Source organism: Labeo rohita, chromosome 1, assembly GCF_022985175.1.
Source record: "Labeo rohita strain BAU-BD-2019 chromosome 1, IGBB_LRoh.1.0, whole genome shotgun sequence".
Lineage (NCBI taxonomy): Eukaryota > Metazoa > Chordata > Actinopteri > Cypriniformes > Cyprinidae > Labeo > Labeo rohita.
Genome location: NC_066869.1, coordinates 4466527 through 4492265, shown reverse-complemented (window position 1 = coordinate 4492265; position 25739 = coordinate 4466527). Strand labels below are relative to the sequence as shown.

The 25739-nt window shown below is 36.6% G+C and overlaps 1 protein-coding gene across 5 annotated transcripts; it reads right to left on the bottom strand.

Moving 5' to 3' along the window:
- Positions 1-815: 815 nt before the first annotated feature.
- Positions 816-23940, bottom strand: LOC127164073 (NLR family CARD domain-containing protein 3-like). 5 transcript variants are annotated; one of them, XM_051107731.1, is made up of 9 exons: positions 23834-23940; positions 22815-22923; positions 22544-22713; positions 16764-16880; positions 13564-15384; positions 12930-13097; positions 6608-6781; positions 2814-2860; positions 816-2025 (listed from the first exon to the last, which is right to left on the bottom strand). In XM_051107731.1, exons 3-9 carry the CDS (start codon positions 22690-22692, stop codon positions 1496-1498), a joined length of 3006 nt encoding a protein of 1001 aa, XP_050963688.1. In that variant the 5' UTR covers positions 22693-22713; positions 22815-22923; positions 23834-23940; the 3' UTR covers positions 816-1495. The 5 variants fall into 5 exon arrangements, with proteins under 5 accessions (XP_050963688.1, XP_050963697.1, XP_050963703.1 ...); XM_051107740.1 differs by having other exon boundaries at positions 16764-16877; XM_051107746.1 differs by lacking the exon at positions 16764-16880.
- Positions 23941-25739: the final 1799 nt, after the last annotated feature.

Sequence of the window (25739 nt, the reverse complement as noted above, 5' to 3'; positions counted from 1 at the left end):
TATTATTTAAATTACAAGTATAAGGTACACTTACTGTAGTTTCCTAATTGTTTAGAGTTTTATAGTGCATTAGCATTAGCTTATTGTCGATCCACCAGTTCACGTTTACAACTTTGCATGTTTGCTGCGTTAAAACATTGCTCGATTTTCACACTGGCCTGCACCAGAACCATTGAGTAACAGAGTTGCGACACTCATATGTCTTCTATACAAACTGAGAAATATAATAAAGAATATAATAAAGAGTTTCACTGGTTGCCTTGCATTTTTAAGCATTATTTCTTTCTTGGGTTAAAATTCTGTATTTTCTTGCCTCTATTAATATTCACTTATGTTGTAAGCTTTTGTGAATATCTTTTATAGTGTTAATAAAATAACATTGGCTAATGAGTAGTTAACCTTTTTAAGTGTAACATTTAAAAAAAAAAATCTAAACTTATAAAAATTAAGCGTTTGATAATGTCTAAAAGTGCATTCAAATGCAAAACATTAAAAAATAAGTAAGCGTAAAGTAAATGTTTTATGTATTTTAAATCAAAGTATTACAGTAATTGTAATATAAAAAAAGCATTACAAAATAAAGCCTAGTTCATACATGAATTTAAACATCAGCAGATCACTGTGCTATTCAGATTACTTGCTGTCTGTCTTGAAGTTGTGCTGTTGACACTACTTGGCACTATGTAAATGATCCAAAACAGCCTGTCACACACTACATCAGATGACAACAACTCTGTCACCCAACAATGCTATCCAGTCCCCAAACCATGTTTTATCATGAGATCACATGTGACACACACATAAAAACAACAACAAAAAGGAAACAGATTGTTTATTTGAAAATGGACAGAAATTTTGAAGCCGTTAGAGGAGTTTGGAGGCACATTAAACCATATCGCTGACCCACAGAAACCTTGATAAAAGATAGTTTGGAAGTGCAAAGAAAAGAAAATAGTTTTAATGATATGGGATCTAAAATAAGTGCCTTTGTTTACAGTTATAAGTTAGCTGAAGTGTTCTACTAGGCACCACTGCTAATGTGGGCAGCAGGAACGCTATAAGCTGCTAATATGGTTGCTAAAATAAATGGCATATGTTCCGCTTAAGCATGCACTGTGAAACAAGCCTAACAAGCCTCCACTTTTGTTTCTCTGGAAATGCATGTCTGTATAATGCCTTAAATGTAATTGTGCAGGTTCCTCTAATAGTTAAGCAGCGTTTTAATTATTTCAGAAGCAGTGATGTTACCCCTCGTTGCAAAGAAATATAATGTTTTATTAAGGTAAGTTGCAAGACAGTGCTAACAAGACGTTTTCGTGCTCCTGAATGTCTGTAGCGCAATCTCTGTGTGTGTGTGTGTGTGTGCACTGAAAGCAGCACATTAATATGGAACGGTGATAAATACCTACAGCTTTAAAGCACACCTTCCGGCCAATATCAATTGAGTATTCAGACAAAACTTGGTATAGAAAAAATTTCTTCTGATCAGATGATGTTAAATCCTACAGAGAGACACTGATGAATTATTATAAAGTCCAAATCCAGCATAGAGGGGTTCAGTGAATGTGGTGTTGAATGTGTGTAAGTGTGTGAGTGTGTGTGTGTCAGAGACGCTGTAGAAGGACAGAGAGCCGGCCGACACGTCCACATACACTCCTACTCTAGTAGACAGGGATGAAGGCGGAAGAATGTTTGTGCTGTTATTGTTGTGCCAGGCAGAGTAAATATTATCGCAACAGTAAAGATTCCAGGACTTCTCATTGAGTCCAAACCGACTGTCACTTCCACCTTTCCTGTTGACTCCTTTATATGACACTGCTACATGACTCCAGCCACTCCATTCAACCTCCCAGTAACAGCGTCCAGTGAGACTCTCTCCACACAGAACCTGCTCAAAGCGCTCAAATCTCTCTGGATGATCAGGATACGCCTGATGCTCTTTAACACATGTTGTTTTTTTGTTCCCTTCAAAGACAATGAGACGAGTGTGTGCTGTGTTTGGATCCAGTGTGAGATCAAAGGCGTCTAAACAAAAGAAGAGAAGTCAGAAAATCTATGGAATCATTAAATATTCATCGGTGTGCAGTGTTGGGGGTAACGCATTACGCGAGTCACGTAATAATATTACTTTTTTCAAGTAACTTGTAAAGTAACGCATTACTTTTTAGTTACTTTTTCAAATAAATAACGCCAGTTACTTTTTTCCCCATTTATTGATTGACAAGTCTCCTGTGGGGAAATTGTGAGTAAACATGATGTTACTGTATTCTAGACTAAATGTGAACATGCATTAATTCATCTCACTCACAAAAAACAGATTCAGGTTTCCTCAAAATCAATAAAAACTGTGAAATGCAACTCAGAATATCACACAACCCTGCAATGATTAAATATTTTAAATAAAACAAATATCCTTTATTTAATCCCATTTTATTAACCAGTGTCTTTGCTGCTGACTTTCGATGATGCAATTCAACCATACTAATAAGAAAAAATTACTTTACATAAACTAACATTTGTGCTTCATTTTTTTTTTTTTTTTTATAGCTGAAGAGTGATCTCCTGCATAAATGTACTTTTCTTTCAGCCTGAGGTGAATTCATTTCACTTTTGGTGTAAAAGGGCTTTTACATTAGAATTGTTTTATATTAAAAACAAAGAAGCAAGCCCTGCCCAGATTTAAAAAGCAACGCAAAAGTAACGTAATTAGTTACTTTTTCAGGGAGTAACGCAAAATTGTAATGCATTACTTTTAAAAGTAAAAGTAACTTTCCCCAACACTGTCGGTGTGTTTGAACGTGTGAGAGACTTACATTTTCTCAGTCCTGGAATGATCCTTAAATGTCCTCCATGCTCCAAACTGAACAGAGACAGAAATGTACACACAATAAAATAACGTTCAATGGAATGGTAACTAATGTCATGGTACATACAGCACTGCCATGTTTTGAGAAAAAAAAAAAAAAAAAAAAAAAAAAAAGATTAAAATCTGCATTTGAACCTGATAAAGTTGTTAAAAGCATACAAAAATTTGTGATATCATTTAGGGCAGTGATTCTCAACTCCAGTCCTTGAGGCCCTCTGCTCTGCACATTTCATGTTTCTGAATCTGTTTCAGAATCAGGTGTGTTAAATGAGGGAGACATGCAAAATGTGCAGAGCAGTGGGTCCCGAGGACTGGAGTTGAGAACCACTGGTGTAAAATAAAAAACACCAAATCAAAAGAAAATATAAAATTAGGTTGTATTTATTATGTTTAAATGATTACTAATTTGTTGTAATTATTAATGTTTTTTAAAGGGTGCCTATTATGTCCCTTCTTACAAGACTGTAATGGTCTTGGGTGTACGAAGGTAAAACAGTAGCAAAACTCAATGTGAGAACTTGTCCCATTATTATTCATATTTGTAAGTTGAAATCTGCACTTACAGCTCTGACTAGCTGCAAATGTGTAAACTGACATTCACATAGACAAAATAGCATTTACTTTTGCACTTTGCTTTAGTTTTGCTATACAACGTCAAGTCTACTGTTTTGCTACTGTTTTACCTTCATATGGGTTTCCCCAGAATGTGTCTGAAGTTTCATCTCAAAATACCCCACAGATCATTTATTATAACATGTTGAAAATGTCATTTTTCCTATCAGATGTCAAATAGATGTCTATTAGATGTCTTTTTGATTTAGAATGTATGTAAAAATTATATCTTACAGACGTCTGCCAGATGTTTGTACACAGCAAATGCTTTCCAGATCAAGAGATCTTTAACAGACATCTTGCAGACGTACATGCGCTATCTGTGTAGTATCGTGTGACTATAGTCAGAGATGTCGCCTGTTGCTGATGCCTTTAACGATAGCAAGACGATTATTATTATTATTATCCTTTAAAAAATTGACTAGGTACCTATCTTTAGAGATGCAGTGCAAAGAGCTGCTTCTGGGGCGCTTTAGAAACTTGCTGAGAGGTGGCTGGTATAAGCACAAAGGCACAAATCCCGGTGAGCAGGATGGGGGTGTTTCGGGTGGAAAACATGCAATCTATCTGTAATTGCGCGCAGTTGCTGACACCCGCGAAAGCGTGCAATCTCTTTCTTATGCACGCTGTTTTTCCAGTTTTACTTTCACTTTTGAAATCGACCCCCTTCAGCAAGCAGGGGAGAGGATGGAAAAGGGGAGCACAGTAACTCGTTTTGGGGGAAACGACCTCCCTTTGCACCATAGAAGTGTGCAGTGTAAATAAGAGGTAAAAAATGAATTCCTCATACAGTGATGGAACTGTATTGTATTCACTTCTGGTACCGGGAGTGTTTTTCAAACAGGCTAGGTTAGTCAGTGATGATGTTCTTTGATAACGTAAATGTTCGTTGCTCATTTTCTGTAGCTGCTTTTAGAATAACGGAGTAAATGTAAGCATTAGTAACTAACATTGTTATGTTAAACACAAATTAAGTCATATTGAAAATATTAGGCTGCTTTTACCCTTACGTTGGTGGTTGGTTCATTTGCCGGCAATGAAACTAAGCAAGTAAATAATTAAATAGATTAGCACAATAATATCGTGTGTTGGCTATCTCACAGCCTGACGATATGAAAATTGAGCATATCGCCCAACAGCATACACCGTACATATGGGAAGCCAAACACACCGAATGGTGAACAAAACAGTGCAACATTACAATGGACTGAACTGCTCGATCAACAGGACAGAGAAAAAACGCTCGCTAGTGCCACCTAACTAACAGCGCAGCACAAACTAATCTAACCAGCATGGAACTGATCAATTCAAATATTTTGATAATGCAAATACAGTCGAAATGTTAGCTAAGCATTATAACGACATGACATTCAGAAAGCAGTCTGGAGTGAAATGAACTGCGCAGACATAAACGTATACAGGTAGATTTTGAGGTGTGTTAGCTTCAAAAATAAAAGTAATGCACTGTCATTAGTGGCTCAGATGTTGGGAGAAAATAAAGACTCTTATGTTCAGTCTTGCATCCAAACACATAACACCGGGACTGTTTGCGATACATTGTTGATGTTACAGCTGCTTGAGTGTGGAGGACAGTGTACAATCGAACACAAGGCACTGAGGAAGAAATCTATGACAATGCAGGACTTTCAGTCAGCGGCTGTGGGCGAGGATTAAACAATGAAGTGTCAAACTGCTTCAAGAGAGCAAACAGCCCGCCGAGTAAGACTGATCTGGTTTACTGGGAATTAAAAAAAAAAAAGGGATGGGTGGATTTTTATCATTGTAGGGTGTTGTGTTCACACACTGCCAAACACACATTTATATTCAAACAACATGTAAAAGTGAATTTTGCAAAACAGGTGTTAACCTTAAACTAATTTTTAAAGAAATTTCTAAACTAGGGGTGTGCGATATGATGATTTTTGATCATGGATGATAAAAACATCTCCACAATCTGCTTTTCGAGAAATATTGCAGTATCGTGTTATTCCATCAGCTGTAGTTCTGGCGCCTCCGTCTCATTATACTGTACAATGCGACACATTCATATTAGTGTTATCTCAGCGGTAGAGTTACACTCACGGGACACTGCACTTATTCACAATCACAAAGTACATTATTCGTTTAAAGTCTTGCGGGTTTAACATTTGATATGCGTGCTGTTCTGACATGCGTACACGTGAAGCATGCACACACTAGAAGCCTGTGAAAGTTAGGCATTGCATCTGGCTGCACTAATACCGTCAAAACACAAGGTTTACATATTAACACAGTTGCTAATGTCTAAAGTGAAAGTAAACAATTGAGAGAAAAACAGACGTGTGCCTGTATATTAGAAGCGTGCAGCTCTTAAAGCGACACTACTAACCATGCTGCCACTTGTCATTTAAAGGATAGTTCCCCCCAAAATTCTAATTCTAATTAATATCATTATTATAATTAATGACTCGCTTACATGTTGTCCCAAACCTGTATTAATTTCTTTCTTGTGCTAAACACAAAATAAAATATTTTAAAGAATGTGGGTGACCAAACAGTAGCTGGTCCCCATTGAATTTAGTAATAGAAATGATCAAATAGATAATGTTTAACCGAAAAAAGTAACTCATTCAGGTTTAAAACAACCTGAGAGTGAGTAAATGATGGTATAAAAATGTTCTTGACCAAAGAACTTTAATACAGTTGCTTTAATAAGAATCAATGTACAACTGATGTATATAGTGTACAAGTATATAATGTTTCACTTTTGTTAATTCTGTTTTTATGAATGCTAAATACACCTACTGTACCTGAATTTTTTTTTCCGCATTTTTTGTTCACACTTTTTAATAACAAAGATAATGACAAAGATTTTTATCTTTGCGCACTTTGGCCTAAATATCTGCTATCCTTTTAGATTTTATACTTTGTTACCTTGAAATGCTTTGTTTTTAAAAAAGGAAAATTAGTTCGGCTGTACTACTCAGACAATTTGCAAAATAGTGAAACTAACATGACAAAGAATCGTGATAAAATCGTGAATTGTGATATTTTAAAGATATTTTATAAGAAATTTTTGCCATATCTCCTACCCCTGTTCTAAACAAAGATCACATACAGAAAGAAACACAAGATAACTAGCCCACATACTTGAGTTTCTCCAGTTTATAGTTTGGATCCTCCAGTTTGTGTTTGAGCAGCTGCACTCCTGATTGTCCTGGGTGATTGTAGCTCAGATCCAGCTCTCTCAGGTGTGAGGGGTTTGAACTCAGAGCTGAAGACAAATAACCACAGCCTTCCTCTGTCACCATACAGCCTGATAACCTACAGAGAGGATAGGTATTAATGTCATTCAGGTGTTTTGCCTTTTTGGAGCTTCACAGCCACTGTCCATTTATGGTGTTTTAAATATTTAAAGGCGTTATATATGATGTATATTACAGTTTGAACTATAGTGGATTTTACAGATACAGATACCTAGGTTGGAACACCCTGGGCAATACCAGTTAATCAACTGCCTGTTTAAAAAAAAAAAAAAAAAGGACTGACCTGACTGAACCAAATTTTGCAAATGAATAAAAATATCAATATTAAATATTAATTATATATTGATCATTCAAGTTGGTTCATACTTCATTACCTAATGTTTTCAGAAGTAACTGAAGAGTTCAGAAGCAAAGCCAGCTAAAAGCCCCATCTCGATCAAAAATGAGATGATGATAGTGAGTGAATGCTCCTGACACATAGTACACGTTCATCACATACTTTTACTTAAAACTCGCTAAATCCCAGCCTTGGCCCAATCAGAAGTACCAGTACTTACATAGAAACCAATTCATAGGAGCCTGATAAAAATTCTTATTTTTAAGAAAAAAGTCAGATGGATTGAGAGCTAGGGTCTTTAGCGTTTTTCAGGGTAAGGACCTCTTAAGGACATTAAGCAGGGACCCCCTATAAAAAAAGTGTCAAACAAAGCTACATATTAAGCATACAGTCTTTAATATTATGAGAAACTAACCATATTATGATTAAGAATTATATTGTTTTTTTTACTTTATGTATAAACAGTAGATTATCATTGCTGCATATGCTTCACTGTTTGTATATTACATTCTATAGTTAGAATTAATGCATTTATTGAGATTTATGCATCATAAAAAATAAAAAAAAACATGTTGAGATAAAAACCACAATTCATTAGTTGTTTGCCGTTATTGTATATTATTTTAATGGATTTGCAGAGTCATACATTTTAATTTTACTAGTCAGATGGCCATTTACATCTACCTGAACTTAAGCAATAAGTTTATTAAAAATTCACACTTTAATTTTACTGACACATGGACAAATAAATCTCTACTTAAAACTGTAGCTTCAAGCTTACTAAAACATAACATTTTATTTTTTTAATGTGAGATGGAGCAGCAGCTTGTGTTTATCTATTTTGACATGCTATATTTTTGTCCCGTGCTAGTATTACTATATTGCACCTTCAGCAGATTGAATCATGCATTTAGAGGTCACTTCCAAAACTCTGCAGCGTGTAATTGGCCGTCAGTCCTCTTAGCAGCATGGAAAACAATACTTTCATTTAACGGATTATATAGCCTCGAAAGTGCGAAAGACTGCTTTACAAATTATACAGACACTAAAAAGCTGTCACTCATCTCAGTTTGCGATGTCAGAACGTTACTTTAAAATTAATAAAGTTGTCTACACTGCACAATGAATCTCTTACTTACATCGCGCCGTTAATGAGAGAGGATTCGTGAGAGCGAGTAGAACTCATCGCCAAACAGAAACTCCGGCATTTTGAGCAGTGAGTGGATTCTAACTTAAAGACATATGATTGGTCATTGTGTTCAAGAGATAAAAAAAACATGATTGGCTACATTTCTCTCCGCTACAAAAACTCACGGTAAATAGGAACATTTTATATTCTCCAGAGCTCACACTCATAAGCGTGAAATTACATACATATCGATATTGAATATATACTCATGCTTTAGTTGTTTCTATTCTAGAACACTTGATGATCATCAAATTAAAATAATAAAATATGTTAGTCACACACCAGGTAAAAGCACAGAACTCAAAGGTATCAGTTATCACACACACCGGACGGGTCACGTTCAGTTCAGTCGGCAGTCTAACACTGTTATAAAACCTATACTGTTGTCAACATTTTTAAAAACATAATTTAGAAGTAATAGGCTATTTTGTGCCCTGTTTGTAACCCTCTGGGGTCTACAAACACGCTGGCATGGTTTGAGGCAGTTTTTCTGATAACCCCTAAAGGAGCCTTAATACTCTGTTGTTTTTGGTTGTACAGATAACAGCAACACATCAACTAGAAATTGTAAAATCTACTTTTATTTGTATTCACTCATAATAACAACAAAACGTTGTGCTTTTGTAAAATATAAAAGAGGGTGTGCTGTCTGCCTCAATCTTGTCTCTGTGATCTTCATTTAGAAACGTGTCACTAAAATGGGTGAGATGCACAGCATGTAAACGACCACATCACCGTAAACAAATCAGCTAGACTTTTCTTTAAGTTCATCTTGGCTACAGTTCCTTTCTGGAAGAAGATGCACTGAGAAGAATAAGTTTTGGATTACCTCAGACAAAGGAGGAGATGTGACTGGTAGCTTGATCCAGCGAAGGAGATTATTTATATGAGTCTTTCTTTTATTAGCTTACTTGCATTAGTTGTTACTGTGAAAGGACTTGTAGGGGGACGTGGTTTAAATATTTCCACACATGCTAGCATAACCAAATTTACAGTATTTACTAGTTGCCACATCAACACTACAAAAAAGTGTGCCATAATTCAAAAGCCTTCATTGAAAGATTTCATTGAATATTAATTTTACCATAGCAAAAAGTAAATTTCTGGCTAAAGTAATTTTTTCATTTCAGTTTTTACATACAAAGCAGCTTTGTGTTTATGACTATACAATCATTATTTATTTGTTTATTTAGGAGTTATGAGTGAACAATAATAGTGATTGCTTATGTGATAATGTAGTTTCTCCTATATCAACATGCTAACAGTTTCAACATTTTAACAGGATCTGTTTCAGCAATAACACAAAGGTGTGTTACTGTTCACGTCTCAGTGTTTAGATCAGTTTGCTCAAAAAAGTGCCATTGAATTTCACTGTGTATATTTTGATTATACTGTGTTGTAAATAAAATAGAAATATAAATCCCCATTTTTTTACTCTCCTCACATTCTTTGTTACCAGCTTCACAGACACATTACTGACTGATGGCTCATTATGGGAGGCCCTGAGTATCTCAGGTGTGAATTACTAAATATTCATGGCCATTGTCACTCCCTTGCATTCTATCACAAAACATTTTTACAAATGTTAAATCAATATATTGTTTTCTGTGAACGAGTAAACAAGTAAACAAAAACTTGTGAACAAATGTTCGGTATGTCTTTTAAGGCCTTATTTCAGTGACTTTTAGCTTTTAGTTTTTCACCAACTATGCATAAACATTGTTTTCTCAAAAACACAAACATGTACATTCATTGTAGCCCAGTTTATGCTGACTGACAATTAATCCGACTTCAGCCGTTAATATGTTTTTAAGATAATGAAAAAACACAAAATGTCATGACATGTCAAAACTTCTTCAGTGCTCCCAAACCCCCTTAGACCCCAGAGGGATAACCTCCTGTCTGTAAGCAGATTCGTCACCGTCCTGAATAAGGCCAATCTGTGTGGGGTTGTCTGCAAACTTCAGGAGCTTGACAGAGGGGTCTTTATAGGTGCAGTTGTTGGTGTAGACAGAGAGAAGAGCAGTGGGGAGAGAATGCAGCCCCGAGGGGGCGCCAGTGCTGATGATATGGCTGTTGGATGTGAATTTCCCCAGTCTCACTAGCTGTTACCTATCTGTCAGAAAGCTGGTGATCCATTGACAGATAGACCTAGGGACACAGAGCTGGGTTTGCTGGGTCTGAAGGAGTGTTGGGATGATGGTGTTAAAGGCTGAACTAAATCCACAAACAGGATCCTCACTTACTCTAAGTCCCTGATTTATCACACATAAGTGCAGGAGGTGTTAGGAGGTGGTGTGGTGTCTTTTTATTGCGAACCCGCAATAAAACTCATTTAGGTCATCTGCTAGTTGTTGATTCTCCACAGTGCTGCAGGATGGTGTCGAAGTTGGTGATGTCTTTCAGAACTTTCCACACTAAAACCGTGTCAGTGGAAGTGAACTGGATCTTAAGCTTATCAGAATAATTCCTCTCTGCCACTCTGATCTCTTTTTTCCAGTGTGTATTTGGCCCGTTTATACAAGACTCTGTCGTCACCCCTGTAAACATCTTATTTGGGCTGATGGAGCTGTCAGAGTTTTGCAGTGCACCATGGTTTGTCATTGTTGTTAGACAAATGAGTCCAGGTAGGAACGCACATATCTTCGCAGAAACTGTGAGCTCGTCCAGATCATTTCCAGCAACTTAAAAAAAACACTCCAAACAGTGAGGTTAAAACAGGCTTGGAAATCCCGCTCTGCTTCATTAGTCCATCTTTTTACAGTCCTTAATACAGGTTTAGCAGTTTCTGCCTGTAGGTCGGCATAAGATTATCCAAACAGTGGTCAGAGAGTCCTAAAGCTGCCTGTGGGAAGGAACGATTTGCATCCTTTATTATGGTGTAACAATGGTCCAGTATATTACTGGCTTTGGTGGGACATGTAACATACTGTCTGTATTTTGGCAGTTCACTTGAGAAATTTGCTTTATTAAAGTCCCCAAAAATGATTAAAACAGAGCCTGGGTTTTGATGTTCTGTGTCTGTGATCTGATTGCTTCGCTACTGGTCGGATGGTCTTGCTCCCCGTTTATGTACTTTTCTCAGATTTTTCTAAGATTTTAACTTCAACAGATCAGCACAGTGCTCAAACAACACATTTTCTGGCACAAACACTAAAACTAAAACCTTTTTGGGACTGGAATACTACTATAAAAAAGGACTTTCTGCCTCCCACTGCCAGTAGCTTACATTCCAGAGACAAGAAAACACATCTGCCTACATTCAAACAGACAAGAATTTTTTGTGGAATCTACTTGCTGCATGAACGGCCACAGACTTCTACAAAGGATTGCGGTTCTTGAAACTAAGTTACTTGCTGGACTTCCAAAATAGGCGGAACATTCAGAAGACCATCGTCATGTATGTCCCTCAGCATACAGCCAGTGAGTCCCGTGAATCTTGTGAATCTCAACAGTTATTACCAAGTGTAGAGGAACAAGCAAAAACTGACCAAAACAGTAATCGATGGCACAAACAGGGATTGAGACCCAAATGCACTAGAGACAGATTGTCATGAGTATCTCATATTGCTGCCATTGCATGCTCTACACCAGATACGTCTATGACAAAGCTTGCAAACACAGGTATTCTACCACCCCCTATACACCTTGAGAACAGATTTGAAGCATTAATGAATGAGGGTGAGGAATCCCCAAATGTGACTGAACATTATTCCTATCAGCCAGCAGCTAACATTGCTACTAACAGGTGCTCAAGGTCAAGCAGACAGCGGCATTCAGCTCAGAGCACAGCCGAGCCCAGGAATTTGATAGTGGGTGACTCCATTATCAGGAACATCAGCAGCAGGACTACAACTACTAAACACTTATGAAAATGAATAAGTGAATCTCTTGTGGCGAATATATACACACACGATCAGCAAACAACTATTTGCTATATAAAGACATAATGAAGTAATGACATCCTTGGCAGAAAGTGAAGTCACAACCCCTATATGTATGTGGTAATCCAATCTTTTCTATGCAGTGTATTGCCAGCTGGGACAGCTGGGTGTGCTTGTGAACCCCGTCTTTTGAAACTTACACTAACCTTAGCAGCAGGATTAAAATTGGACTGATTCTGACTAAAATTACAAAAATTATAAAATACTACTCTTTCTGAATGAAAACATCATCTTTTTTTATATTTTAGCATAGCACGAAGGGAGGGCAGAGGTGTGGCCGAAGCATATGTTTGTTTTGGTCTCAGGTGCTTGTGCTCCTGTGCAATATCTAGTGGTGGAAAATTATAAATAGCACCTATAAAAAAGCCGCTGGGACAAAATTCCTCCCTCTGAATTGCACAAAAGAAATTAAGTAAATTACACTTTTTTTCACCCATTTTTTCATTAATGAAATTCACAACAAAATATTACTAATAATACTTAATAATACTAAGATTACTAATAACATTTACAACAAAACTACTCATTTATGTTTGTGCTTTTTAAGATACTGCAAAGTGACTTGCATTGCAATGAAGTCATATATTTGATCAGTTTATGAATTCTCTGGGAACAGAAAACCTGACTTTGGTTTTGAAAGCACCATGCTCTGCTGTTTGAGCTATAGGTAGGCTCAGCTTTCAGAGTATCAGGATTCTACTGAAAAACAGACATGGAAAATGTTACTTTTACATACCTCAGTATCTGCAGCTGACCGTTTGGATTCTTCAGTCCATCAGAGAGCAGCTTCACTCCTAAATCCTGCAGATCATTGTTACTCAGATCCAGCTCTCTCAGGTTTGAAAATTGTACAGCAGAAGCCACAATTTCACATGACTGACTAGTGAGATTACAGCTGGACAATCTGAATGAGAGCGAAATAGATGTTTTACTGAAACATATGTAATATATATAGCTATGTATATATAATGCAAAATATAATAACGTTTTTTTTTTTCAATTAATAAAATTAAAAGGTAAAACTATTAGCAGTGTTGTCCAAATAGTAGGTCACAATCCTTTTCAGTTGAGCACAAGTAAGGTCCACTAATGATTCAAGTCAATGTTTCTTGTAGAGATGCACTGATCCAGTAGTCAGTATTGTTACCGGCTCCGATACTTGCAATTTCGACCAGATCATGTAGACTTATTTTACATCTTGTAAAAAGGAGCATAATTTTAATAGGGTCACCTTTATAAAAAGGTTGCTCACCTTTTTTTCAAACTAGTGAACAATTATATTGAATTTATAAATACCTATAAAAGAGACTTGCGTATGATTGCTAAGTTACGTAAAGACATCAATAAGAATACAACAAGAAAACACTCACAGAGCTTTTCTGCAGTTGATCACAGCTGGTATCAGTCTTTTTCTCCCCTCATCTGATGTGTTGTATTTCTGAACATCCAGCTCATCCAGCACCTCCTCTGACATCTGAATCATGTAGGCGATTGTTGAGCAGTGACCAGCAGAGAGTTTCTTCTGTGAGTGTTTGTCTGATTTCACAAAATCCTGAATCTCTCTGGACAGAGTCTGATCTTTCACTTCCAGCAGACAGAGGAACAGATTGATGGATCTTTCAGTGGAGAGTCCATGTCCATCTTTGATCCTCTCTTTAATGTACTGTGTGATTTCTCTAATGCTCTCTGAGCTGTTCTCTGTGTGTGTCAGTAGATCCTGTAAGAGTCTCTGATTGGACTCCAGTGAGATGCCCAGCAGGAACCGCAGGAACAGATCCAGCTGTCCATTTTTACTTTGTAGAGATGCATCTATTGCTGCTTCAAACATATTATGCAGTGCAAAAAACTTTAGTGCTTCCATTGTAGTACAAATATGGTAGTGTAAAGTATAGAAAGCAGCGAGAAACTCCTGAACGCTCAGATGGATGAAGCTGTAGACTTTACTCTGATGAACAACAGCTTCTTCCTTAAAGATCTCAGTGCAAATCCCAGAATGCACTGAGGCATCAGTGATGTCTATGCCGCTCTCAATCAGGTCCTCCTCATAGAACATCACATTGCCCTTCATCAGCTGATTGAAAGCCACTTCAGCAAGTTTCACAAGCACTTCTCTGTTGGACTGCAGGAGTTTCTCTGGATCTCTCTCTTCATACTTCTGATTCCTCATGTTGATCTGAATCAGCAGGAAGTGGATGTACATTTCAGTCAGAGTTTGAGGGGTTTCTGCACTCACATCTTCTTTCAGGAGTTTCTGAAGCACAGTGGATGAGATCCAGCAGAAGACGGGGATGTGGCACATGATGTGGAGGCTTCTTGCTCTTCTGATGTGTGAGATGATTCTGCTGGCTTGATGCTGGTCACTGATTCTCTTCCTGAAATATTCCTCCTTCTGAGACTCATTGAATCCCTGAATTTCTGTCAGACGGTTGATGTATTTGGAGGGGATCTGATTGGCTGCTGCTGGTCTGGAGGTGATCCAGATGAGAGCAGAGGGAAGCAGCTCTCCTTTCATGAGGTTTGACATCAACACACCCACTGATGAAGTCTCAGTCACATCACAAACTTTCTGGTCATCTGAAAACATCAGTGTGATTCTGCTTTCATCCAGACCATCAAAGATGAACACAACTTTACACTCCTCATAAATCTTTGAGTCCAGATCTTGAAGTTCAGGATGAAAGACCAGCAGAAGTCTGTGAAGACTGTACCGATGATCTCGGATCAAGTTCAGCTCTCGAAATGGAAGCACAAACATGAAATCTACATCCTGATTGTCTTTTCCCTCGGCCCAGTCCAGAATGAACTTCTGCACAGAGACGGTTTTTCCGATTCCAGCGATGCCTTTAGTAAGAACAGTCTTGATTTGGTCTTTCTCCTCACATCCTGGTTCAGGTGAGGCTTTAAAGATGTCATTGCAGTAGATTGGAGTGTCTTGTGAGTGTTTTGTTCTGGCTTGTTTCTCCATCTGTAAAACCTCATGTTCTTCATTCACTCCTTCACTGTCTCCCTCTATGATGTAGAGTTGTGTGTAGATCCTGTTCAGGAGGGTTTGATTCTCCTGGAATTTGAGTCCCTCAAATAATCTCTCATACTTGTTCTTCATGCTGGTTTTGTGCTGCTCTTTGACTCTCTGTAGTTCATCATTCACTGGTTGTGGAGGATCTCTGGTCTGATCATCTCTATTCACACTGCTATATATAAATATAAATATATATATATATTATATATATAAAAAGGAATTTAACCAATAATATTTTTCATTACACATGATATCACATGATATTCATTACACATGATAGTCTAGCATGAATTGTTGTTTCCTAGTTTCACTCACTAGTTATAATTAAATCACCCACTAGTTATATGTTCACATTCACCTGGGGTCAGAGGTCACTGCTCCATCACTGAGGTTAGGAGGATGAGGAAATGATCTTTCAAAGAATGTGTTGTGTTGACATTAATGCGATTAAATATCAGGATATTCAGAAATCAGGATATTCTTAAAATGAACTCTACAAAAAGTTTAAAATGTGACTATGGCTTTACAAAAAGTAAAAATAAAACATTAAATATGAGAACATATGATAAATAAAACTGTATTTAACAAATATGTTATTTTCTCATTTTCACAACTTCACAAATGTTGATGATTATTTTGCATTTTAGGCTCATTTGACCATATGACCACAAAGTATGTGCTATCTGCAAATGTAATTGTGCAAGTGTCACTGATTAGTTTAATTTTTTCATATTATTTATATCGTTGTGACGGCAGAAGTTTCAGGAATGTTTAATATTGTGTGCAAAACAATCTTATGTGTGCAGAACGCAACCTTATCATGCCTTGTTATACAGTGCACACAAACAATAGTTCTTTGTTTTAACATGCATGTTAGTATGTGACAAAACTGAAACCAATAACACGTCCTCTTTTGATAACTGATGATAATAGTGCTCTGCTCTCCTCGCGACCAATCAGTTTGGATACATCAGACACATGACTCCCTTCATTCTGTTTCCAGGCTATTTTTGTCTATTTTTTGCCCTGTCGATCCTGCGAACAGACAGTTCTTCCCGTGACTAAAACTTCCTCGGCGTGTCACAACAAGTGGCCTCACAATATAGTGATTCTTTTTCCATCAGCCACTGCGGCGCTAGAGCCGTGATGTCACACCCCCATCCCCTATATGACCTGGACCCCAGCAGAAAAAGATACGTTTTTCTTGCATAAAATATCTACTTTCACTTAGTTTCTCATTAATATGGGATGGTCAGTCTTAACTGATTCAAGTCATATGACGGCACTTGATGTAGTATTAAGGACTGTTTTTATTAGAAATGATGGTGTTATTATTATTATTTATCATTCCTGTTGATTTTCATGTTAAACGACAAAAAAAAGGGACACTCCTCCATCTGCTAGAAATGATAGTGTCACTCTGAACTTGTCTTTATCTCCTGACCATCGCATTGCTTGGTTTATTTCAGAGGTTTTCCCACCTGATCATCATTTGATATTTCAATATAGCAGGTGAAATCAGGCTATTGTCTGTAATATACAGCGCCTCACCTGGGGTCAGAGGTCACTGCTCCTTCACTGAGGTCAGGAGGATGAGGCATTGATCCGTCACTCTTCAGAGACACACAGCTGTGATCAGGAGATGAAGATCTCCTCTTTTTCTTCCTGCTGAAGATTCAGAGAAAAACACAGAAATAACTCATTATTAGTCAGAACACTGCAGTCACTTGTTTGCTTTCAGTGTGTAGTTGTAGTTGTAAAGGCAGTTTGTTGTGGTGTTGTGAACTAGATGTACAGAGAATGCAACAGATCACTCTTTCATTCCACTTGATGAAAAGAAAATCATCAAGCACATGCGCTGAACTCTTTCTGGAATCATTCTTTGTTGTCTCTGACATTGTCAGTGATGACACATAAGGTCACTGTCACACTTGACGAGAGAGGGACGGGATCAGGAAACGTATGTGAGCCGGGACTCGAAAAAGGGACACCTGAAGCGCAACAGCGTTACTGGCGCTTGACGTAGGGCTTCTTATTTTTCAAAAAAAGTTCAACCTGAAAAGAGGCTCTAAGCTGCAGAAAAAGACGCCAGCGGTGGCGTTTAAAAAAACACTCAGGACTTTTTGGAAAACACGGTTTAATCCATAGGATTATAATGTAAAAAAAGATGCTGCCAGTTTCAAAAATACACCAACTGTGAACATAGCCTAAGCCTGCACATACATACATACATACATACATTTAGCAAGGCTATCTTCATGGTGAAAACAAAAACAAAATCAAAAACAAAAAAGTCATACAATTAAAAGGCTATTTCAAACATTTACCCCTGGTTTCACAGACCAGGCTTAAGCCTAGTCTTAATCACTGATCTATAATAGAGAACTGGATTGCTCATGACGTCATAGAAGTGAAGGCACTTTCTATTGAATGAATAGGAAATTATACGACTTTGATGACAAAACATCACCTAACAAGTCAGCGTTTTCATATGTGACGTCTCACTGTACATTCTCACAACGCAAACGTCCTAAACATATAAACCATTATTTGTTTAATGTCTGGAATTCCCTCTGCTTATTAAAAAGTTACGTTTATAAACATTACAGGAGAGAACATTAGAGGAACATGATAAACATCAGACGTTCACCATGTTTACAAATGACAAAATGCTCATTCTGAAATCTGTATAAAGACTTATGCTTTGTATACATATAATTTGCCTTGTTAATCACTGTTTATGCTGTTATGATGTAGTATTTTTATTCGTATTTATCTGGCTAAAAACATGTTTCAACAATGATTTCATTATAATCATTTTGAAGCAGTAAATGATTTAAACGTTTGTTAATTCAGCCTACATAACATTCATGTTGAGATCAATGTTAATAATAAACATTAATAATGCAAAAATGTTAAATATAACATTTTGAATATAGAAATATCAAATATTAAATGATTTAAATAACTAAAAAGATAAAATGAAACTTTAAAAATGAAACTAAAACTGTCAGCAGATGTAAATCACTGATTTTATCACTGAATCATTCATTCAGGAATGAAGCAAGCGATTGAATGTGTAATTGAATCAATGACTCAGACTCGTTTAAAAACACAGATAACATTTTAAGTAAAAATTAATTTACATACACATATTATAAAAACTAGTCCTGTGTGACTGATACACTTCATTTTAGGTCAGCGGTTTAGCTGTGAGTCAATGGTGCTCTCTGTCGGTAGGGAATAGTAAGATGGCGGATCGACCACTTCCGGTGGCTAAACATTAGTTTAGAACACAATGATCGATCCAGTCATCATATATAGATCAGTGTTCCTAGACTAAAATGTAAGTCTGAAAAGAAACTTGCACTGACTGATCTTAAAATATGTCAGTGCCCTTGTTTTGCACACCAGTAATGTTTTTTTTCTAAGCACGTTTATAATAATTACTCCAATGTCCTAATTAAACTATGGCCTAATCCTGGTTTAGTCTAAGCCCTGACTGTAAAACCAGGCCTTAAGGTTTAAAATAGACAAAAAATCTAAAATACATCCAGGTGATATTCTTTTAAATTCATCAGTTAAGCACATCTCTGAATAAATATTTATGTTAAAAACCTGTACAGTCCAATAAAACAATGTTTAACAGTCATTTGACAAAGAAGGAATAATGGCGGTGGTTCACCTTTTAATAAGTAACTACGTGTGAGTCTTGTAAAAACAACCTGATCATACCTAGATTTGAAATTAATAAAACACATTCATCTTATTCTAGATTTATTTCACATAGATTATTTCCATGGCATTCATCCCATTCCATCTGCCACATGTTCTTAATATAAAAGTTATAAATTGTCTGAGATCAGGGGGTGGAATTTGACTGATGTCTGCTTTCTCATGACCAGATATGCCAATATGACCTGGAACCCAGAAGAAGATTATATGTTTTTCTTGCATGAAATATCTACTTTCACTTAGATTCTCATGAATATGGGATGATCAGTCTTAACGGATTCAAGTAATATGACGGCACATGATGCAGTATTAAAGGGGTCATCGGATGCTAAGTTCCCTTTTTCATGTTGTTTGAACATTAATGTGGTTGTCAGTGTATGTACAAATCTACCCTATAATGATAAAAATCCATGCAGTGGTTTTTAATTAATCTGTAAAAATAATATGCCCTTTTTCGAATCGAGTCATTCTCAGATGCCTGTCGTTGTGGCGTCACATGACAGAGGCCGCTCCCACAATAGTTGATTGACATGAGCGTCTTACCTCAGATCAGCTGTCACAGTCCGCCCTCTTTGTTTTGATGCCGGAGCAGGGATGTAAGTTAGAGAAGAATATCTCTGATTGAGTGATTGAGGTGTTGTGTTGCTGGATGTAATAATGAACATAGTGGTCGTCATTTACTCCCGACATCTGAGCTGCTGAAGATGCAGTAGATTACATTTGTTTGTGAAGAGAATGCACCTCCCCATCTACCAGTGGCGTACCGCACTTCTTAGAGGCCCCCCCGCAAAAAAGGAGATGGGGCCCCTCCCACCGGCAGCGATGTCATGCACGAAAATTCATCATTGGGCACCAGTTGACATTAAAGTATTTTTTCAAAATATTTCAAATGTTTGCTGTTAAAACACGCTTCTTGTAAAAAAAAAATCGTTTTGAAAAACATGCGTCTCATTTAATTATCACATTCAGAAATAGCTGATGTAGGCTAAAATACCGGTAGCCTAAATCAAAATGTTTACAAACATTATAAACACAGCTAGGCTTTTATTTTATTCCCTTCTCTCCACACCAAATTATCCACAACATTATGCTTCACAAAGACTGGTCATGCCAAATGCAACAACGGACTATTTGCACCAAATTCATCATTGGGCAACACATATTGTGCTCCTGAGTCTGTCTCTCATTGACATAACTGATTTATCAGTTAACATTGCGCTCTGGAGAACTGTCGTGATCACTTTCAGTTTCAAGAACGAATGATAAATTATATGGCAAAATCTGGTGATGATTTCTGCTTCCATTGAAACAGGTTGTCAGAGAAGTGCAGCAGCGGACCAGGGCACAAAAACATATAAATATATTTCACTTAAATCATTAACGGGTTAACAAAACAAAAGGGGGAAAATTGCTGAATTTCGATTCATTGTGACACGATCCAAAGTTCACGTAAACGAGGCGGAAAGCCATTTTCTTTTCTCTATTTTGTAAAAGCTTTACAGTTTTCTTATTTTTTCTTTTCTTTCCTTTTTTTTGTCAAAGCTTTACAGTGATAACTGATATCTTGCTTGTATGAGCAACCAGCATTGGTATGACTAAATTACGAGTAACAGTTGGGAAAAAAATGCAGTGATCGCGCCTGCGCCTCACACACACACAACATTTTTGCTAGACATTGCAGCCTGTTCATTATCAAAATGAAATACATTTTTTAAAAACATATAAAAACATATACATTTACAATGTTTAATTTAAATAGTCAGTTGTTCCATTCAGGGTGGCCAGCGCCTCAATGTGCTGTTATAGTCTTTGTAAAGGATAGTGTTGTGGATAATTTGATGTGGAGAGAAGGGAATAAAATAAAAGCCTAGTTGTGTTTATAATGTTTGTAAACATTTTGATTTAGGCTACCGGTATTTAACCTACATCAGCTATTTCTGAATGTGATAATGAAATGCGATGTAAGTTTTTTCGAAACGATTTTTTTTTACAAGAAGCGTGTTTTTACAAACATTTGAAATACCTTGAAAGAAATACTTTAATGTCTTTTAAAGCTTTGAAAGTTTTTGAAAGTATTGGCTATGAATGAGGGCAAGATAGGTTACCAGATCAAGACTCTCTTCGTGTTTTTTTCTTTCTTTTTGAGTAGCCTAAAGAAAACACTAAACGGTAGCCTAATAATACAGAGAAACACATTAACAGAAAATACCAATTCTGCTCGGAGTGAACCGTTTTTTTTTTGTTTGTTTGTTTGTTTAAGACCTGCTTAAAGCATACAGAGCCCCGCACATGACATGCAGGACCAAAAATTAAATCGTGTGCACGAATTCGTTTTTTCATTTTACTAAATTGTGCGCACGGATATTCGTTTCCTCATTTTACTAAGTCGTGCACATGACATTACTAAATCGTAACCAGGATTTAGTCGGATCAAATCAACTAATTTTTAAAACGGGGAAGCAAATAATACTGTGCGCACAATTTAATTTTTTTCCTGTCATGTGTGGGGCTCCGTAAGCCACTTAAGCGTAAGCATAAGCATAAAAATATCCTCTTTCATTACGTCTTAGAGGTAGTGTTTATGACAAGTGAAATGTGAGGAAAAATGTATTTTCCCTGGTTGTTATTTTAGAACATTAATCCCGCTCCACTGCACTACCTTTGCACTCAAGTCTCAGGTTTTTTGCAGTGTCTCGAAGCACTGCCTTTTAAAATGTCCTGCAATGGAGCCCCCCAAAAGGTCGGGGCTCCATTGCACCGCGGGGGGCTGCGGGGGTGTCCCGTACGCCACTGCGATCTACGTATATTGGTCTATGTTCACGCGAATCGTTCATGATCCAGCTTCATGATCAAGTGAGTATAAGGGTTTTTTTATGAATCTTTACGATCACCTTTATTAATATTGTGCTAGTTAGCAAGTTTCGGCTAAAGTAAACAGGCTCGTCACTCCACAGAGAGATGAGTGGGGCGGAGCGATCAGAGCTCATTTTGTCAAGGTAAAAAGGGTGTTGTTTTACACTACCATTTTTTAACCAAAGTATATTATAAACTTTTCATGAAGACCCTAAAGAATCACATCAACTTCTGGAAAATGGGCATCCGATGACCCCTTTAAGGACTGTATTTATTATAAATGATGATGTTTATTATTATTTAACATTCCTGTTGATTTTCATACTAATGGACCAAAAAAAAAAAAAATACAAAATACAAAAAACAAAACAACAAATCACACATATGCCAGCTTGAGTCAAGTAAATTTCAGAAAGACATGAGTAGGCCTACAGGTATGTAATAATGTGTGTAAAGACCACTAAACAGTGACTTATAATAATAACTATAATTGTGCAAACAATATGACGTTTATACATATCTCATATCTATTTAAGAACTATTGAATGGAACGTGTGGCCTCTGATGGCAAAAAAGGACACTCCTCCATCTGCTAGAAATGATAGTGTCACTCTGAACTTGCCTTTATCTCCTGACCATCGCATTGCTTGGTTTATTTCAGAGGTTTTCCCACCTGATCATCATTTGATATTTCAATATAGCAGGTGAAATCAGGCTATTGTCTGTAATATACAGTGTCTCACCTGGGGTCAGAGGTCACTGCTCCATTACTGAAGTTAAGAGGAAGAATCAATGATCTGTCACTCTTCAGAGACACACAGCTGGGTTCTGGAGATGGTGTTTTCTGAGAATTTTGCATCATTTCAGATGCATCTTTCTGTCTGTCCTCCATAATGATGAAATGACACCTAGCCTGTATGTAGTATTATATAGAAAACATGACAATATATCCATCTTTTTGTCTTTATAAATGCACTAAAGACAACTGCACTGAGTAAAATAATAACAAATTACCTTTTCACTTCAACCACCATGTGAGAAGTTCATCTTATTTAGGGAAACTATGTGTGTGATGGTCAAACAAACACAGCTCCTATTGATTTACTAGTGAAATTATAATCATCTGTAAGGAAGAAGGAGAAAAATAAAGAACAGTTTAATGTGAGTTCAGACATCAGTAGCTTGTGCTCATCAACTCGTCCACATTTCCAGAGTGAAAAAACAAACATTTGTATGTTCATCATGTGATTGTTCCTCATGAGAGCAGAATCTGAATCTGAAAACAATTTTTGCATAAACAAAACGTTTTACACTTAAAATGTATAATAATGAACCACATTTTTAATTTAAAAGCTCATGTGCTGTTGTTCTTGTCACAACATTTGATGCATTAAAGACAAGAAGAGAGGTGATGTTGACCAGATCATTAGATAAGGTCTTGTTAGGCCTGACCATATATTACCACAATCAGGAATTTGACGATTAAATAGCATACAAATAATGACAATAAATAATTAATGTCACTTACAGTTTAATTCTGATACATTATTTTTTACTTTGAATTGCTTGCAATGGAATAAAAATGATAATAAAACAGGCCCCTATAATGCAGTTTAACGCTGTTAGCATTTAAATAATTAATTGAAATATAGTATAATATAATGCCGTCCGATTAAACTCACAAACCTTCGTTTTACATAAAGTAGGAAAATCCTGTGTATTTCTCAACTGCGTGTACAACAGAAATAAAACAGGCCTAGAGCCGCGCCCCATCACACATATTTCAATGCGTCTCTGACTTTATAGACATTACAAACAAACTTGAAACATCTCACTTCATATGCATCAACACATAAGAAATATAGAACAATAATAAATCAAGCTTTATTCCTTACGTGGAACGAAAAAATAAAGGCGGTTTAGTGTCTATTCTGATTCTCAAACAAAACCGAGCCAACAAATGAAGCTAACAACAACACGGATCTACACCCGTTAATAAGTGTATGATATGATATCGAAGCACAAAAACTGACCTTTAAGTAACTTTTGTGAAAGCTTTATGCGGCTCTGAAATGTCGTCTTCTCACCCATGAACTTTTAACTTTTGCTTTCAATCTCCAGTTTCTTGACGGAGTCGCTATACCAGTTTATACCGGCAGAGCGCGCGTCAGAGCACAGCTGGTTCTACTTCTTCTTGTTGTTTTACGGCGGTTCGTATACTTTATAAGTGCATTACCGCCACCTATCTCTGAAATGGACCATTGATACTCTACAGTCGCTAGATTTATGTACCAACCCACATGCAGTCACCGTTAATTCATGTCCCCGTTCAGAGTCACAGAGCTTCATCCGGCGATTCAGCTCAGCTCCTCCGTCCATCCTCAGCCCGCCTGACGGGATTTACAATAATGATTTAATATCTCTACCTGGATTTAATACATTCTTAACTGAAACCTGCTCTCCCTTATTCTCTGTCCTTCAACAGTATATTTCCTACAGTACTTTATAACATGTTCAACTGTTTCATTAACGTCACACACCTCATAAAGCCCTGTTCAATGTTTGTTTATTAAATGATCTAGATCTGTCGTTTATCGTTAGATGTGCCTCTCAAGATTATTAAAGAATTAGATCAGATTCTTTATAACTTTATTTGGAGAAAAAAAACACATTAACACATTATTTTAAAAAAAAAAGAGGTAATTTGTAATCCTAAAGAGCAAGGGGGACTGGAAGTCTTAGATTATAAGACTCTTAATGACACGTTTAAAATTAAATGGTTAAAATAGTTTATGAAGAATAGAGAAAGCCCTTGGAATGTATTTCCTAATTATATATTCAATACTCTGGGAGGCATAGACTTTTTGTTGAATTGTAATTTTTCTGTTGGCAAAATTCCTGTTAAATTGGCCGCTTTTCATAGACAAGCCTTGTTTGCATGGAAATTGGTGTATAAGCACAACTATTTTATATGGAATAACAAGGATATTTTATTTTAAAACAAATCTTTATTCTATCATATTTGGTTCAATGAAGGTATTCTTTTAGAAAGACTGTTAATTAATTCTCATGGGTATTTATTTTCTTATTCTAAATTTCTTCAAAAAGTCCAATTACCAATTAAACCAAGAGAATTTACTATTGCTATTGTTCATGCAATTCCAAAGAGTGTGATGATGCTTTTAAACAACTGTGTCTCAGAAGGAATCAGCATAGTTAATCCTTGTGGAAACATTTTCATTGAAAATGTTGATGTTTTAAAACAATGGTGTAGCAATAAGATTATAAGGAAAGCTCTTTGTTCTGTCTTTACCTGCAGCAAGAATTTGTTGGTCTTCTTTATTTGGTAATATATTTTGGGTGAAAGTATAGAAGTTGCCGAATAAGTTTTGTATCAATAACAAAATTAAGGAAGTGTTTTACAAAATACCTTTCATAGGATGTATCCTGCTAAGCATGTTTTGGAAAGATTTAAGCTTAATATGTTTTGGGAGCTGGTAGGCATAGACCTTTTGTCCTCATGTTCTCATGTTTTTGATAATTGATCTGAATATCAACTATTTATCGTTGTTTTTTGTTGCTAAATTATCTGCCTCTTCATTACCTCTCAACCCAATATGAGCTGGAACCCACAAAAACTCTACTTTTATATTACTAAACTGAACTAGAATCTGAACATATTATTGCCTTGGATATTTTAACTTCATTAATCAATCTTATTGCCACAATTATTGCAAACATCTCTCCAGTATACGCTGATCATTAAAGTCAGTGATATTCTACTGCTCTTATTGACTTTTAACTTGGGTATCACAAATGCAGAGCCCACATGACCTGTTTTTGGATCTTTTGAAGCATCTGTGAATCTGCATGTACTCTCCACACCTTGACCCCATATGGTCCCCTACATCATATACCTCTGTTTCATAGGGCCCTTCT

Excerpts from the sequence above, each read along its gene's own strand:
- LOC127164073 (XM_051107731.1), bottom strand. The coding sequence starts at position 22,692 with ATGGAGGACAGACAGAAAGATGCATCTGAAATGATGCAAAATTCTCAG. Across the intron at positions 15,385-16,763 it reads GCAGTGACCTCTGACCCCAG|CAGTGTGAATAGAGATGATC; the intron begins GTGAGGCGCTGT and ends ATTTATATATAG. Across the intron at positions 2,026-2,813 it reads CATTCCAGGACTGAGAAAAT|ACGCCTTTGATCTCACACTG; the intron begins GTAAGTCTCTCA and ends TCTTTTGTTTAG.